We start from the raw sequence: 16865 nt of genomic DNA on the forward strand, positions 1-16865 counted from the left end.
GAATATAATATTTCTGACTGTCTGAGTCAAAATTTAATTGAATTGAATCGAATGGGGACCTTGTGAATCGGAACCAAATCAGTTATTGAAATCAGTGACGATACCCAGCCCTACTGCTGATTTGAGTCTTCCTTTTCAGACTAGCTACAGTCGTTCGCTGTAAAGAGGCAATTAACTGAAGAAGCAGCAGCATTTAGGAAAACCAGTGTGGAGGGGCGTTCATTCACAGCTTGGTATTGTATTGGGGAAATTCGCAATGTATGTGCTGGTTTTCCAAAGTAATTAACAGTCATAGCAGAACCTGCTTATTTTTTGGCGTTACTTGATTCATCTGCTGCTAATCTTAATACATCACTTTTTATGATTAATTGTGATACTCTGCTTCAAAAATTTGGCACTGTGAAAGGGACACAGGAGATGCAACAAAATATAAATGTGTTGCAAAAAAGTGTCCAATCTAATACTGCAGTATAAAAATTATATAATATTATATTATTATATAGTTAGTTTTAGGTGCAAATCTCCAGGTACTGACAGGTAGGAGAGAATTAGCGTGTCATTGGGAGACAACCAGTTCTTAATGAGTGACAATGCAAACACAGACTATTTTTTTAAACCAAGCAATCAACAGATTATTGACAACTAATATCTATTTTTAAAATTGTGATCATGCAGTCAAAGCAACATCACCATATGACCCCTGAGCCTGAATGTAGGGAATAAAACATGCAGCTTTATGGGAAAGTGCTGAAAGCCTGCACATCTCAGATAAAACGCTATAATGATTTTAAGGGGGAAAATCTTATATAGCTCTATCATCAGTGTAGTTACAGTGGATTCTTTTGTCACACATAAGGTGACAAACAGATTTCCATCCCTCAGCGAAGGCCAGCAGCTTCCAGCCCCCAAATCACTGCATGTGCCCGGCTGTGATATTGACACAGTACTCGGTTCTCTTTGGAGGAATCGTTAAAAGTATTTAGGACATTTTGAATAGATCCCCAACAACAATGGCTGAAAAGAAGCCTGGAACAATCAGTTTCCACTCTGTTGTAACCCTTTGCTCACCTTCTCCATACCAATTCAGGACACTTGAAAGACCTATGGAGCACTTTAAAGAAATAAGAGCGTTACAGTGGAAGTCTGGCCTGTACTATGCAAATATAAAGAAATGGGTGGCCCAGGTTTAAAGAAATGTAAAGGATAAATCAAAATATTACGTTTTACAGAAAAAAGTAGGTGCTGCTCATAACTCAATCAGAAGTCTGAACAAGTAAAAACCTAGCAAAAAAAAAAATAGATAACATACACACCTGATTTTGAATTTATGAGGATGTTTGTATGGAATAATTTTTTTAAAATTTTCTTTTTTTTTTAATGGTACCTGTTTATTCGATTAGACTGAAATATATTTATCCATGTATTTTCTGTAAATAATTACAGATGGCTAGAAATAGCTGAATGTTAAACAAGCCAATTTGCTGCCTGTACAGAAATGTAATACTTCTATCTGTCTGCACCACCTACTTTGGCTTTGTCAACCTTTAATTTACTGCACTCCACCAAATAGTATGAGTTATCTGGCTGCAATTTACCAAATTATAGCTACCAAAAACTTTACTTCTCTCTTTTAGGAAGTAAAATGAATACTGACCATTTTCTAATTTGTGCTGTTATTTAAGGAAATTATAAGGAGATGCTGCCATGTCATGAAGAAAGAATTTTAAAAAAAGGGTTTTGGCTGGAAACCCTTCAATGTTCAACGTCCCAACATTTATCCAATTTGGGGTCACAGGGAGCTGCAGTCTGTCTTAGCTGTTATGGGATAAGAGGCAAGGTACCAGTCCATCACAGGCCCAACACTGAGACAGGCCCAGTTTTGAACCAGGAACTTTCTTTAATGTGAGGTGACTTTTTATCAATTATTGCCGTAGTTAGCCCTTAATTAGCCCATGGCTTCTAGCTTTTTGGTTTAACATCTGCTAACACAGGGGAACATTGCTAGATAGATATAGATGATCTATTTTCATTTGACCCATGGAAATAATTCATCATAACGGGGTATCAGCGATGTAAGGTTTTGCCTTTTTTATAGCAATTCTTGCACAGAGTTACAAAAATGTTTAACGGGCTACTAATCTAGGGCAGTTGGAAAGAAAAGCGACTGGACTACTTTGAGATTCTTGAAGAAGCTTCAGCTCTCATCCAAGACTCTTCAGTTCTGAAGCTTCATCAGTTCTGGGAACTGAAAGATTACCATGATCTGGATGACTGAGAACCTACACAGATTTATCATCTATTAATTGTAAACTGAACTTCATCTATAAAGTTAGTGGATTTCCCCTGTGACTTACAAAGAAAGCATTTAAAAAAATTTGTCATCAAAAGTTTTAAAACAGTTCTTATCATTGTGATATTATCTAGTGAAATCTCAGGGCTAATACTACATGCAGTCAGCATAGTGTCACATGTTGGCCTGCTGCCGTCACTATGAATGTTTTTCTTGTCTCAAGTTTTTTGAGAAACAGCTTGATAGAAAGTAACCAGAATTGTCCTCAACATTTGATACATTTTATTAATCTTAAGATATCAGTATTTTCTCAAGTCAAAAGTATGGGTGTTACATTATTTGGTACAAGAGAAGAAAAGAGTAATAATGTTAAACAATAAGCTCAGAGTGGAGCTAATAATCTGCATAGGTTTATTTGTACAAACATATGTTATCTTCACTGTAACTCTGTTTATAACAGGTTATTTTGTCCTGATTTTGTAAATCCTATTTGAAATGACTCATCCTTTCGAGACTAAACTGAAATCTCTAGAGCTAGCAGCTCTTTAAAAGTTAAGCCATTACTTGCAACATGGTTGCCTGGGTGTTTGCGTGATTATTTCTTAGTTGTGTAACAGTGTTTCTGTTTGTTGCAATAAATCTTGTGGTGTTGGAAATCCTGTCTATTCCCCCCTTAAATAGTACTACATTTGTAAGGAAAATGCATTTGTGGGTTGAGCAGCAGAGTTAAAAAAGTTTGGTTGGTTGCTTCATTAGCTAGGATGAGAATTGGAAAAGGCTGTAGTTCAGGCTGTCCACTACTGTGAATACTGTGAATCCCAGGCGACACTTTGCAAGTGGAGCATGGTAGCTGTGCTTCATTTTAATAATTTTAAATGCCAACGAAATGTCTAAATTAGACAAAATCTGTATCAACAGCATGATCAAAATGTTGTAGCTTCTGTTTCATCACTGTATAGTTCTGGTGCTTTTCAATAATAGAATAAAAAAAAACAACTTGTTTCAGAGTTGACCCTTTTCACATATGAGTCAAACTGATTGTAACATTAGTCTCCCATGAAAATGACGAGTATGGCTGTAATATTGGAAGGCATGGCATGGTCTGTGTGCCTTGTAGTCACACAAATAAATCAAACCACTGCTGTAAGATTTATAAACCCCTCATTTGTGTGATAAATTCTTAATGGTGTGTATAAATGTTGTTGTGATGTATTCTGCGAACACCTCAACATGCACGTTTTCACCAAATGGCCATATAGACTAAGTGAGTTTAAGTATTAATGACATATAATGGATGTGTTGGTACTACTGGAGGAAAATGAAAATTCATGACCCATTGATTAACAGGCCGATTTCTGTGTATTCATCCTATGCATTCACAAGGTGGTATTGTCTGTTCAATTTATTATTGATGCTTGAATACATCAATACATGCTGCATATTGAAAGCGGGACATGAGCTTGATCCATGTGCACATTCATGGTCCTTACAGAACAGTGCTTACAGGTATGTGTAAAAGAAGTACCAAACATGTCTTTGTTCTTCCCAGGATTAAGGCCATTGAAAGTGCCACCAAAGATGATGATACTAAGTGGCTGACCTACTGGGTGGTGTATGGAGTCTTCAGTGTGGCAGAGTTTTTTGCTGACATCTTCCTTTCCTGGTTCCCATTCTACTATATTGGAAAGGTAATCCAGTTGGTCTCTGTGCCTGTCCTCCTGGCACTTACATTGATAAGGCATTACATTTTGACCACTGACAGGTGAAGTAAATAACACGGAGAATCTCTTGGGAGCAAATAAAAATTTTGCCCTTGAAGTTGATCTGTTACAAGGACTTGAGCGAGTTTGACAAAGGCCAAATTGTGATGTCAAAGTATCTACAAAACTGCAGCTCTTGTAGGATGTTCCCAGTCTGCAGTTGTCAGTGTCGATCAGAAATGGTTCAAGGACAGAACAGTAGTGAACCAGCAACAGGGTCATGAGCAATGTTCCCTCTAATTTTTCATGTGTCTGAGCGAACACACAAACTCCCTGAGCGGTCCCTTGGACCACTGTGAGCAACAGCAGACGTGTGCACTGTGGTCACACCAGCATCAAATCCATCCAAGTTACATGGTTTATTAAAATAATCAAATTACAGCATTTACATTTATGTTAGACTACTTTTAATTAACTGCTTTAGCCCACTTACAATGAAAATTTAAATAAATCTTGTTCGTGACCTGTGTAGTATTTTTTGAAAACACAACTTTCTTTTTTTTTTTAAATATTATTTTTATAAAGCTCTGACTTGTATTATGAGTCTGAGTCTGTGGTCTGGGAGAGAGTCCTGTAACTCTCTGTCAGCAAAATACAGTATAGAATGACCAATGTTGGGCAGTTAATGATATAGTTACTTCTTCAAAAAAGTAACTGAGTTATGCAAACAACAAAGTTTTTTGCAGCTGTTTACCTTAAAATGCAGCCAAGGCGTTTTTTTAAACAAACATTTCAAACTATTTACAGAACAATCAGCTGTTCTGCATCAAATCTGATGCCACACAAATTATTTGTGTCAGTCCAAAAAAATAATTTCTGTCCACTATGAGATAAAGAAGAACAACAGCCTGGTACCTGCAGGCCTGACAACAGGAGATGTATCACTGCTGTAACACCTGTAACATTCAGCAGTCGCCTCATTGTTCTGACACACACAACAAAACTATTGACTACACTACACACTAACTACACACTAGCTACACACTAACTACACAAGATTTGCGCTAAACGTTGCAAATCTCTCACATCTCAAAACACCGCTCTACTCCTAAAACTTCCCCCCTTCCTAAACAATTAAATGCCTTGTTGCCATATCATTTTTTGATTGGTAGATATGGTACATTTTTCGACCAATAAGAAAGGTTTGTCTTTGCTCACAGGCGGAGAATGCTTTTGAGTGTTTTCCTTATAAAATGCAGTTTTTACCATTTCTTCCTGCAGTAAATATAAACAACGACAGTATTCAGGAAGAAAACCAAACATTGCAGATACATTTTTATTATAACTCTGGTTTTACGTGGCCGATCAACACAATTTAAAAACTGGTATAAAGTCCACACTTTTTCCGTCAATTGTTCCGTCTGTCCTGCTCACATCTCCAGTGGTTGTACACGTTGTCATTAACGTGGCTTCAGTCCACATCAGCCACGCTGCTTTGCTAGCTAAAACACCGGTGTCGGCACATAAGGACGCTGTCATAGACTGTCAACGATGTTGATTGGCTGCGTATATACGAATGTGAATCGCATTATTGGCTGGACTATGGGATAAGGTGGCATCGTGCTAATTCCATACGGGAGCAGCCAGTAGCTTATTGACTAACACTGCAAAAAAGAATTCTTAAAGTATTACTTTTAATTTCAATTCAGGTTAGATTTTTTTTTGTGCCCAACGCAGATTTTCTGTGCGCAGCGACCGTGCCAGCAGTGCGCAATTGCACACGTGCGCAGCTTAGAGGGAACATTGGTCACGAGCATCCAAGGCTCATTCATGCACGTGTAAAGGCTGGCCCATGTGGTCCAATTCAACAGATGAGTTTCTGTACCTGAAATTGCTATTAATGCTGGTCATGATAGGAGAGGGAAAAAAATGCTGGTTATGATAGAAAGCTGTCAGGATACTGTGCATCGGGCTGCAAAGCCACAGACCAGTCAGGGTCATGTTGAATGTTTTCCGCTACCCAGTGCACCAGTAGTAGGGATGTGAGCATCATAACTGGACCACAGAGCAGTGTAAGAAGGTGATTTGGCCTGAAAGATCGTATTTTCTTTTACATCACGTGGATGGCCTAGTGTGTGTGTGTGTGTTGCTTACCTGGGGAACACCTGGCACCAGTATGCACTACAGGAAGAACGCAAGTTGACAGAGACAGTATGATCCTTTGGGCAATTCCCTGCTGGGAATCCTTGAGTCCCGAAATGACCATGACACATATCACCTACCTAAGCATTGTACGAGACCGTGTGCATCCTTTAATTGAAACGGTAGTCCCTGATGGGTGGGCCTCTTTCAGCAGGATAATGTACACTGCAACAAAGCAGAAATGGTTGGGAGCACAACAATGACTTTGAGGTGCTGACCTGGATTCAAAATTCCCCTCATCCTGTCGGGCATCTGTAGAATGTAATGTGTAAACGAGCCCGATCCATGTAGGCCCCACCTCCCAACCTACACGACTTAAAAGTTCTGTTACTAATATCATGCTGCCAGATACAACAAAATCATTACAGGGGTCTAGTGGAGTCCATGCCTCAATGACTCAGGGCCGGTTTGGCAGCAAAAGGGGGACCAGCAATTTAGGCAGGTGGTCATAATGCCTGAAAGTTATATTATTATTATTCTGTTTAGTGCCAAATTCTATACCTGTTTTAATTTTTTGAGAGAAATTTTGTTTTTTTTCCCCCAGTGTGCCTTCTTGGTGTGGTGTATGGCTCCAACTCCTTCTAATGGATCGGTGCAGATATATAACCGCATCATTCGACCATTCTTCCTCAAGAACGAGGCCAAGATTGATGATGTAGTGAATAACATCAAGGACAAGGCGTCAGAAGCTGCAGACAAGTTCAAGGATGAGGGTGACTAAATCATCATAATTGTGTAGTGTTTGCTAAAAGAGCCTAAATGATATATCAGATCCTATTTAAGATGCAATGAAAAATTGCCTTCAAGAGATTTAACTGTAGCTGCTCACATTCAGCTAGCTAAGCTCGGATAAGAGGTGAAACGTCTTCAAGAAACTCAAAAAGTCTACTGGCCTTTCTTTTCAAGCTCCTTAGATATTAAACAGACTTAAACCTCCTAGCACCTGGTGCAGAGACCACTTTGTATTCATGTGAGTGTAATGCAGATAATGGTCTCCCTCTTACGAGAGGGAAGAAACACGTGTCCTGCTTCCCACATTGCCTGGATTGGCAGCTACTAAGCATCCCTGAAGTGAAACATGTTGTGTGCTAAATGTAAGAACAGCAAACCTCAGACAATACTCCAACTTGAGTTCTTTCTCTAGCTTGGGAGTAATTTTGTGAATTTGTATACATTTCAGTTATTTAAAAAAAATGGCAATAATAAAGTCAACCAAAAACAGAAAAAAAGGATTGAAACATTTTCAGTAAAAAAATACAGGAGATTTTCACATATCATCCACTGTACCAAACGTACACAACAACAGCACAACAAGGTCCAAATCCCCAAATCTAGGGGTGGGCCATAATTTAAAATAGTTTCATAGTAGACATGTTTATATTTTGTAGTTGTAAATTAAAATTAAGTTGATCTTGGATTCCATTTTGCAGGTTTCTAAAGTCAAACATCTGCAGTGCTGATGTACTACGTTTCACTGACAGTATCTTTGTATTTGTTTGTGATTTGTCCACAGCTAAGAAAGCCACAGCAAACCTCATATTTGAGGAGAAGAAGAGCTCCTAAGAATGAAGTCTGTCCACAGTGCCAGCTCTGTAGCTGACTCATTGAAGAAATTTTGCCTTGAAAATGTCAGTTTTTACAGCACCTATTCAGAACACATCTGTAAGCTTCATGCCTGTGATATTAAATGTAAAACTGTAGCAGTCAAAGGCGCTCCATGTTTTGTTTGGTTTTTCTGGAAGGCTCTCAGTTTAACTGTATGGTAGTCCTGGTATGCTTCTTGAACCAAATAAAAACTACTTTACTAAAACCATTTCCTAATGTTAATGATCGTACAACAGATTTGATGGAGATTATTCAGTTTGCTGTTGAGGAGTTGATATGACTCAGGTCTTACTGACAACTCATGTACTTTGCTGTTCTTTTGTTTTTCCTTTATCGCTGCCTAAGTAATATTTGGTGCCAGTTTGATCAGCTCATTGAAAAGATGTTAAGTTAACTAGTAAGAGACTTCAAATGGAACAAATTGTGTGTTTTATATCCCCTTAATGAAATGTTTTGGAAAAAAAAAGAAGGTTAAAACTATTCACTTTCGGTCTGGCCTTATATGTAGTGTAAATCCAGCTGGGATGTGAGGAGGTTGAACAGGTCACCTAATAATTGGAAGGTTGTTGGTTTGATCGCTGTCTGCTCCAGCCTGTATGCCAAATATCCTTGGGCAAGACAGTAACCCTAGGTTGCTTTATACTCTGATAAAGAGCACTTATGTAGGAAACGCATAGAGAGAAAAAAGTGCTTGTATAAATGGGGGTGAATGAGGACAGGTTCTGTAAATGCTTTAAGGTCTCAGTTAGACTAGAAAACTGCTATATAAGAACCAGTTCATTTACTAGTGTGTTTTTAGCTGTCACTGTACAGGGATGTAAAAATACAACAATACTGTTGACCAAAATATCCTAGTAATATGAGTAATAGACTCCAATTTGTTCATGTAAATGGAGAGTCCTCTTCATACACTAAGGTTAATTATGGAGTTCCACAGGGTTCAGTGCTGGGACCAATTCTGTTTACATTATACATGCTTGCCTTAGGCAGTATCAACAGAAGGCATTGTGTACATTTTCACTCCTATGCAGATGACACACAGCTTTATCTGTCCATGAAGCCAGATAACACACACCAATTAGTTAAACTGCAGGAATGTCTTAAAGACATAAAGACCTGGATGGCCTCTAAATGTTCTGCTTCTAAATTTAGATAAAACAGAGGTTATTGTACTCGGCCCTGAAAATCTTAGAAATATGGTATCTAACTGGATTTTTACTCTGGATGGCATTACCTTGGCCTCCAGTAACGCTTGGAGTCATTTCTGACCAGGATATGTCCTTCAGTGCACATATTAAACAAAGATTTACGACTACTTCTTCCATTTGTTCCATATCCACACTGAGAAACTAGTTCCCATTGTATCTTAATGACCTTGTAGTACCATATCACCACATTAGAGCACTTCACTCTCACACTGCAGGCTTACTTGTTGTTCCTGGAGTATTTAAAAGTAGAATGGGAGGCAGAGCCTTCAGTTTTCAGGCCCCTCTTCTGTGGAACCAGCTTCCAGTTTGGATTCGGGAGACAGACACTATCTCTACTTTCAAGATTAGGCTTAAAACTTTCCTTTGTGTTAAAGCATATAGTTGGAGCTGGATCAGGTCACCCTGAATCCTCCCTTAGTTATGCTGCAATGGGTTTTTTGCTCTGCTGGAGGATACATTTAATATTTCTTCGTCATTCACCCTTCTCACTCAAAATGTGTTAATAGACTCCTCTGCATTGAATCATGCTTGTTATTAATCTCTGGCTCTCTTGCAAAGCATGTCTTTTATCCCATCTTCCTTCTCTCACCCCAACTGGTCGCAGCAGATGGCTCCGCCCCTCCCTGAGCCGGGTTCTGCTAGAAGTTTCTTCCTGTTAAAAGGGAGTTTTTCCTTCCCACTGTTGCTGAAGTGCTTGCTCATAGAGGGGTCTTATGATTGTTGTTTTTTCTCTCTGTATGTATTATTGTAAAGTCTACCTTACAATATAAAGCACCTCAAGGTGACTGCTTTTGTGATTTGGCGCTGTATAAATAAAACTGAATTGAATTAATCAGAGTGTAGCTTCAAGTCAATTAAACTTCTTGGTTATTTAGCTGGTCAGTTAAGGTGCAGAAGGGGTTGTTATTCAGTTTCAGCTGTTTTGATGTTAATGAAATTAACAATAGGTGCACTACAGGTAGAACAATGAAACAACCCCCAAAACAGGAATGGTGTTACAGGCCACTGACTTTTTACCTCTTTTCTGTTTTTCACTAGTTTTGCTTTTGTGTAGAAGTCCAGAGTCCGGGTCACTACTTGTAGCATGAGGCGAGACTTGGACCCTACAGGTTGCAAAGGTAGTTCAACTCCTCTAAGATTCCTCTAAGTTTGACTCCTCTCCTGGCTGTAGCTCAGGAGGTAGAGCAGGTCATCTACTGATCAAAGGTTAGTGGTTTGATGCTTCAATAAGATACCAGTGTGCTTTCTGATGCATCCATCGAAGCGAATATTAGCTAGGAAGCACTGAAAAGCATAGAAGAAAGTGCTGAATGGGTGAGTGTGGCATGTTGTATAAAGTGCTTTGAGTGCTCCAGGAGAGTAGAAAAGCGCTATATAGGAATCAGTCCATTTACCATAGCAACATGTGCCACTGCAATAAGGTTTGCTGAGATTAGTTACCCTAAGAGTAGTGGACTGGGCTATAGAAGGTCCTTGTATAGAATACTAGAACTGGCAAGTCCTACAGCAGTGATAGATGCGAGAAGCTGTGGAGAACATTATGCTGCGTAACATCACTCATATTACATGACTGACCCACTGGTGGTGGGTTAGTAATGTTCTGGGGGAGAAATGAACAGACTTCTACAGGCCAGGCAATGGGACACTAACTGGATATCAGGATGAAGTCCTTGGATCCAGTGCTAGACCAACACTGGTGCAGTGGTACCTGACTTCCTCCTGGTGCACCAGAATTGACACCATTGACTTCCCCCACACCTGACTTAAGTCCAACAGAACACATCTGGGATATATCACGTCTTGGTCCATCTGACGCCACCAAGCTCAGTGATGCTCTGATCCAGGTCTGGGAGGTGATCCCCCAGGAAACCATCTGTTATGTCGTTAGGAGCGTGCTCCAGTGTTGTTAGGCTTACATAAAAGTATATGGGGTCCATACTGAGTACCAGTTTAAGTTTATACAACGAAATTTCAGCAAAATGGACTAGTCTGCCGCATAATTTTTTTCATTCTTTGGGTTTCAGGTTGTATTTAAATTCAGCTATGTGTAGTTTGGTAATTTAAATTTCCATCAGTCACCATGACAGGCATCCATTCCTAAAGCAGTATTCAGTCCATAGCAACATAGATATTAAGCAATTTTCCCCCCTATTGAGATTTGATATTTTCAAAGTGTTCATTTATTTTTTTGAGCAACGTCTTGTAATAGTGTGTTCCAAAAAAGGTTAACTTGTGGCAAAACCAAAAATGTAACACACTGTTGAGGTGGTAGGAGGGAGTACAGTGATTGATTTTAATGGCTTCATAAACAACTATATAAAACAGTCCATAAAAATTCATGCATTTTCAGTGTAAATTCTTTTGGAAATATAGAGAAAATTTATCTACAACAGAGCGAACTGTAACAGTGACTTCATTCAGTTGGGTGGTTCACCACAAATATACTTGGCTGCATAGAAAGATTATTATTGCCTACAAATAAACTATGAAAGGTAAAGAAAAAAAAAGTCATGTAAAAAGCATATTTTATTTAACATCTAACAGATGCTTCTATTTTCCAGACTGTGACAAGTCAGTTCCTGCCAACTCACTCATTTCACGACAGAGATCAAAGAACTAAGCACTAGTGAATGAACACTGGGTATGCTTAAAAGACCTTTCCCTTTACCAAAAGTTACATTCTTAAAGAAATATACAGAAACTCATTTATAGAATGACAAAAAGCCTGAGTTGATGGGGTAAGCCAAGTCATAATAAATTCAAAGAGCCTGAGGAAAAAGACCATCGATTTACTATTTTACAAAAAATTTACAATAGTAGTATTTAAGGAAAACAAACATGATAGCTAAAAAAAAAAGGGAAAAAAGCATCCATGTGTTTTTTGTTTGTTTGTTTTTTTACAGCTAAGATGTGTTATTAAATAATGCATGCCTTATGTGGGGGAATTACAAAACAAACACACACACAAAAAGAAAACTGCTGAGGAAATGACAAATGCTGTAAATGAGGTACTTCAGGTGGTGAGCCTGAGTCCAGACACCTTAAAAATCACCTTATAACATTATTCATGTGACAACCAACTTCTTGTTCAGTTAACACTTAAATAAGGTAGATAATCACATTAAGAATGATTGAGATACAGAGACAACTAACAGTCAAATACAGGATCCAGTGTCATAGGTTGGTGACATATGAGGCAGCACTCAGGGTCAATTGTGTCCATTTGTGTAAAAAAACGTTTTATAAAAATAACAAAAATTGTGGCGCATGCTGTTGAGCATACACGACACTACAGCTTTAAACTCTTAAATACAAAAATAAGCTTTGATTTATTTATTTTTCTAATCTGTTGCCTGCTTTGAGCCGCTCCCTGCCGGGTTCCCGAGATGAGCTGCTGCTGAAGCGAGGAGATGACAGTCATGCTGAACTGACTGATACGCAGTGCTTCAAACAGCTTCAGGTTGGAGTCCACAGTCTGTGTAAGGCATTTGCTGTGTTTCCGAGTTTATGGCTGCTACTTGCAGACCTGGGCAACTCCTGTTATGTTTTGCGGCTGCTCCAAATCTGCTCTGGTGTGCTCTTGTGGTCTGATGAGTAGTCAAAAGGTGAGCGGTGCCCAAGTGGTGACCGGGAGTCGTAGGGTGAGCGCTGCCCACTGGCTGAGCCTCGCTGCTCTGTCTGCCATTCTGAGTGGTAGCGGTAGGAAGAGCGGTGGTCTGAGTGATGATCCTTCATGTCCAGCCGGTGGTCTCGGCTACTGCGGAATTCCTCTAACTTCCTGTGCTTGCTGTCATCATAGTATCTGCGCATACATACACATTAGTGTCAGTATGGCTAAACAACACAAACGGCCACTTCTTTCACTATGACCTTAACTTCAGTCTAATTCCAATACAAATCAAAGCATTTTAGTGGTGTTTTCCACCTGGCTCTCTTCCTCCATGAATATGAAGGTCTTGCAAAAGCAATTCTGAATTCTTTAAAACCTACTTAATGAGAGCTCACTTGTGGAGCATTTCATGTTTGGGCCTTAAAGAACTTGTGTAGCCTGTAAAAATCAACTGAGGACATTTCTATCTCTGGAAGAAGAACTTTGAGCAGTTCTCACCTGTCCTGTTTGTCTCTATCCCTGCTGTCTGGTCTGTAGTGGTCTCTGTGGTCTTTTCCATTGCTGAAAGAGGAATACGGTCTTTTTCGGGACTCTCCAGCTGTGGATTTCCTGTGGGAGTCAGAGCTGTGTCTCTCCTTACTGGTGCTGCTCTCAAAGTGTCTTCCTGAAGGCTGATGCCTGTCAGAGCTGTAGCTGTCCCTGCTGCTCTCGTCCTGGTGAGAGCTGTCCTTCAGCCTTTCAATATCTGAAGACAAAGAAGGGAAAAAGTGACAGCAGTGTCAACCTTTTCATCCTATTCTGTGTGTGTGTGCGCGCGTGAGACAATAGACTATACCTGCATGTCTGTAGCCATGGGTGTTTATACTTCTAGTGTTCTGCTCCAATGCCTAAGAAAAATCATCACCATCATCACTGTGGATCTCTAATGTCAGTAGAGATTATAATTATTAGAAATGACAGTGCTTTTACATACCTGCGCATTCTCTTGCCTTTTCTTTACTGCATGCTTATAAAGTTTGTGTAGTTTTCTTGCATCAAACTCAGTGAATTTGGAAACAAATATCCACAAGTTTCTGGAATAAAAACAAAAAACATTTCCATCTGCTTAGCAAATATAAATTACTCAAACAACACTTGTGTGAGACATTGAGTGTAACAGTGTTTATGACAGTCTTAAAATGTACAAAGATGCCTCATTTATTTAAAAAAGAAGAAACACGTCCACATCTATTCAAAGCTACAAATCTACCATGCGGGCATGTTACTTAGTGAACAGACCCACATTCATGACAAAGTGTCCAAGGTTCAAATGGCATTAGTCAGCTGCTTAACTTGACACGTTAATCAAGACTTTAACTAGAAGAGGCCACATAAACTAACTTTCTCCACTGTTTGATCAGGTCCGGATTTGAATACTCCTTCAAACACTCGGTTATGTGGTCTCCTATCTTTATGAGGCACTGCCGTGTGTGTTCGAGCTGCTCGCGCTCCGACAGCCCTTTCTCCGGTCTGTCCAGCTGCTTCAGAGCTGCTTTCACTGGGCGCATCCTCTCTTTACACTGCAACACAAAAGCAAATATGCACCTCAGGAAGTGAAATCCATGTTGTTGCTGGAATTGAATTATGCTCATCTGTTAATCCATGACATTAATCATGAAACTATTTTCTATTTAGAGATTTGATTATTAGCCCAACATACCACACTAAAGGTCCTCTGATCCAGTTCCTCAGAATCTTCAGCTGCTTGCACATTCTCTCCACTAGCCGTTATATGGACCGGCGTGTCATAAGTTTTCTTTGTCCGTTCTCGTACCTCATTTTTGGCTTCATTCTGATGTAAAAAGGTTCTGAGAGTTAATTCTTGACTAAATTACAATTCTATTCTTAGTATAATTATCAATCAATAAAATATAAATCACCTTTTCTTTGCTTTCCTCTTGTTTATGTACAACCTCAAGAGGTTTTGTTTCTTTTTTCTCTTTTAGCTCCTTTGTGTCCTTAATCTCAAAGCTTTCCTCCTTCTTCTCCTTTTTGATTTCTTTTTTTATCTCCCTCTCTTTGACTTCCTGCTCCCCTGATGAGGAAGCTTCCTGCTCGCATTCCTCATCATAGTTCTCTTCCTCGTCGTCTTCCTCGTCATCCTCCTCTTTAACCACCAACCTGTCTGCTCGGCTTCGTCGGTTTGGTAGCTTCATAGGTGCCAGATCCTGATCATTAGAGCATGTTAGCAACTTACTTTCAAACTGAAAATTCAATATATTCATCTTAGGCACAGCGCACAAAAAAAAGCAAAATAGATAAATTAATAAATGTACCTTGTCTGTCTCCATTTCATCCTCATCATCTGACCTCTTGTCTGATGGGAGATCTGAGGATGGGCTCTTAACCATCTCATCTGTCTTTGTTGACTTTTGAGTTTTGCTCTTTTTACTTCTGGGTTTCCTCTTTCGTGAGCTGGCCTAAATACAAAGAAGCATTATAGATTCTGGAAAACTTAATTGTCCTTCCATCCATCCTGAGGGGTTGGGGGGCCTTGAGCCCATCCCAGCTGCCATAGGGCAAGGTACACTCTGGACAGGTGCACTAATTTAGAATCACCAACTGCCCTGATCCAAGTTAACATGTCTTTGGACTGTGTGAGAAAGTCAGACTACTTAGAGATGGATATAATTAATCTATAAAACAATTACAAAAAAATAAATAAATATCAAGATACACAGATGACATGTAAAGTTATATGAAGACTTACATTTCCTGCTTGTTTCTGTGCTTCTTTTTTGGCCAAGTCCTTGCTCAGTAACTTGATGAGGTAGTCTGCTCTGGTCTGTAACTGTTTGGCTTGTGGTTTCTTGTCAGGGTCATCTGGCAGGAGCTGTTCAACAATGGACACAGTGAAATATCCCCAGTGAAAACTGCACACTGTTCATGTTGTCACACTTTTTAAACACATGCTCCTTCTAAATATGTTTGTATTGCAGGTCTGTTTTTAGAAGCAAATGTGGGTGAAACACTTTGCACATTGCAAAGCTGTGTATTAAATGAAGCATCAAAGCAAATGTTTTTTATAATTGAATAATTTTAATTACTTGAATCATTGCGGTCTTAATTAATACCCAAATACACGTATTCCTGAGCATCTATGTATTCATAAATAATTATATACATGAGATTAGACATTTATTGTGCATGGACTGACCTTGTGTGTGAGATTAAGGTCTGGGTCCATCTTAATCATCTCCCAGCTGCCATAACCATACTCGTAGATTCCTATGAGGAGGCTGGAGTCGTCTTCCTTCCCCCACTCAATGTCAAAATGTGCTGCCTTTGAGTGACATGGAATGACATACCTATTCAAAAATATAAAATTAATATCACAGAAACAGAAATATACAAATTCATACAAATATACAGTTAGTCACCTCTAGGGGCACGGTTGGTATATGCAGAAAAACCTGTTAGAGAATGTGTGTGTTACTGATTTATTTTTGATGTTTAAAAGACCAACAGCTTAGACAGCAAATCAGACTGAGTCATACTTCTGGTTTGACAGTAAAACTGCCTAAATGTGCAACGTGGAGATTTTTCCCCCCCTGTGGACATGCAGATGGATGTCAGAATTTTCGCATTTAACTGTTTCAGTAAGAAACAGTTAAGTTTGTGGTGTGATGTGCATGTAGTACTGTGATGTTGTAAACTGTTTGGTTGTGCTTAGGAAACAAGAGACTGTTTTATTGAAATGGCACCGATTGCATTTTGCAAGCATCGGCTCTGCACAATCAGCCAGATGAGGAAAATACGGAGTGTAAGACTCGTTGGTCATTGTTCTCTTTTATAAAGTGCTTTACGTATGCAAACATACAGTTATTACTATTAATACAGTTATTAAATAAAGAAAATAGAAATATTTAACTTATTTTTTGAAATCCATAAGTATGTAGATCTTTTAAATGGGACCTTTTATAAAAAGAAAGATACAGCCAGTTTGTATCTAGTTGGATTGGTTAAGTGAACTGTAATGTGACATTAGAGATCTGAAAGATTTAAACCTGTTTTTATTTTTAGAAAAACAACGTGATTTTGGCAGCACTATTGTTGTAATAAATCCATTTCTTTATGGGTCATTCAACCATAGAGTGGTGGCTAGTAGGGGTGGGGGAAAAAAATCGATACTGTGTAGTATCGTGATATTTTGCTTGCTAATAATGTGTCGATACAGGAACAGCAGAAATCGATATTTTGTTACAAAAAAA

At 39.0% G+C, this 16865-nt stretch overlaps 2 protein-coding genes across 2 annotated transcripts in view; one reads left to right on the forward strand and one right to left on the reverse strand.

Annotated features, from left to right (window-relative positions):
* Window positions 1-3729: 3729 nt before the first annotated feature.
* Window positions 3730-8002, forward strand: LOC102213176 (receptor expression-enhancing protein 5-like). The gene is made up of 3 exons (XM_005753956.2): window positions 3730-3978; window positions 6737-6905; window positions 7706-8002. Exons 1-3 carry the CDS (start codon window positions 3745-3747, stop codon window positions 7753-7755), a joined length of 453 nt encoding a protein of 150 aa, XP_005754013.1. The 5' UTR covers window positions 3730-3744; the 3' UTR covers window positions 7756-8002.
* A 3272-nt stretch (window positions 8003-11274) lies between these two features.
* Window positions 11275-16865, reverse strand: part of chd1 (chromodomain helicase DNA binding protein 1) — a 25727-nt gene continuing 20136 nt past the window's right edge. Inside the window, exons 27-36 of the mRNA XM_005753957.1 lie at window positions 15812-15962; window positions 15365-15487; window positions 14931-15074; window positions 14535-14822; window positions 14315-14446; window positions 13996-14174; window positions 13589-13688; window positions 13451-13502; window positions 13114-13360; window positions 11275-12807 (exon numbers count right to left, since the gene is read on the reverse strand). Coding sequence (XP_005754014.1) covers window positions 12546-12807; window positions 13114-13360; window positions 13451-13502; window positions 13589-13688; window positions 13996-14174; window positions 14315-14446; window positions 14535-14822; window positions 14931-15074; window positions 15365-15487; window positions 15812-15962 — 1678 coding nt within the window. The 3' untranslated portion in view covers window positions 11275-12545. The remainder of the gene's footprint in view (window positions 12808-13113; window positions 13361-13450; window positions 13503-13588; window positions 13689-13995; window positions 14175-14314; window positions 14447-14534; window positions 14823-14930; window positions 15075-15364; window positions 15488-15811; window positions 15963-16865) is intronic.

Source organism: Pundamilia nyererei, unplaced genomic scaffold, assembly GCF_000239375.1.
Source record: "Pundamilia nyererei isolate P.nyererei 1_Seehausen unplaced genomic scaffold, PunNye1.0 scaffold00485, whole genome shotgun sequence".
NCBI classification, from domain to species: domain Eukaryota; kingdom Metazoa; phylum Chordata; class Actinopteri; order Cichliformes; family Cichlidae; genus Pundamilia; species Pundamilia nyererei.

Coding starts and splice junctions, on each gene's coding strand:
- LOC102213176 (XM_005753956.2), top strand. CDS start 3,745: ATGAGCTTGATCCATGTGCACATTCATGGTCCTTACAGAACAGTGCTT. Junction 3,979..6,736: donor CATTCTACTATATTGGAAAG/GTAATCCAGTTG, acceptor TTTTTCCCCCAG/TGTGCCTTCTTGGTGTGGTG. Junction 6,906..7,705: donor AGACAAGTTCAAGGATGAGG/GTGACTAAATCA, acceptor ATTTGTCCACAG/CTAAGAAAGCCACAGCAAAC.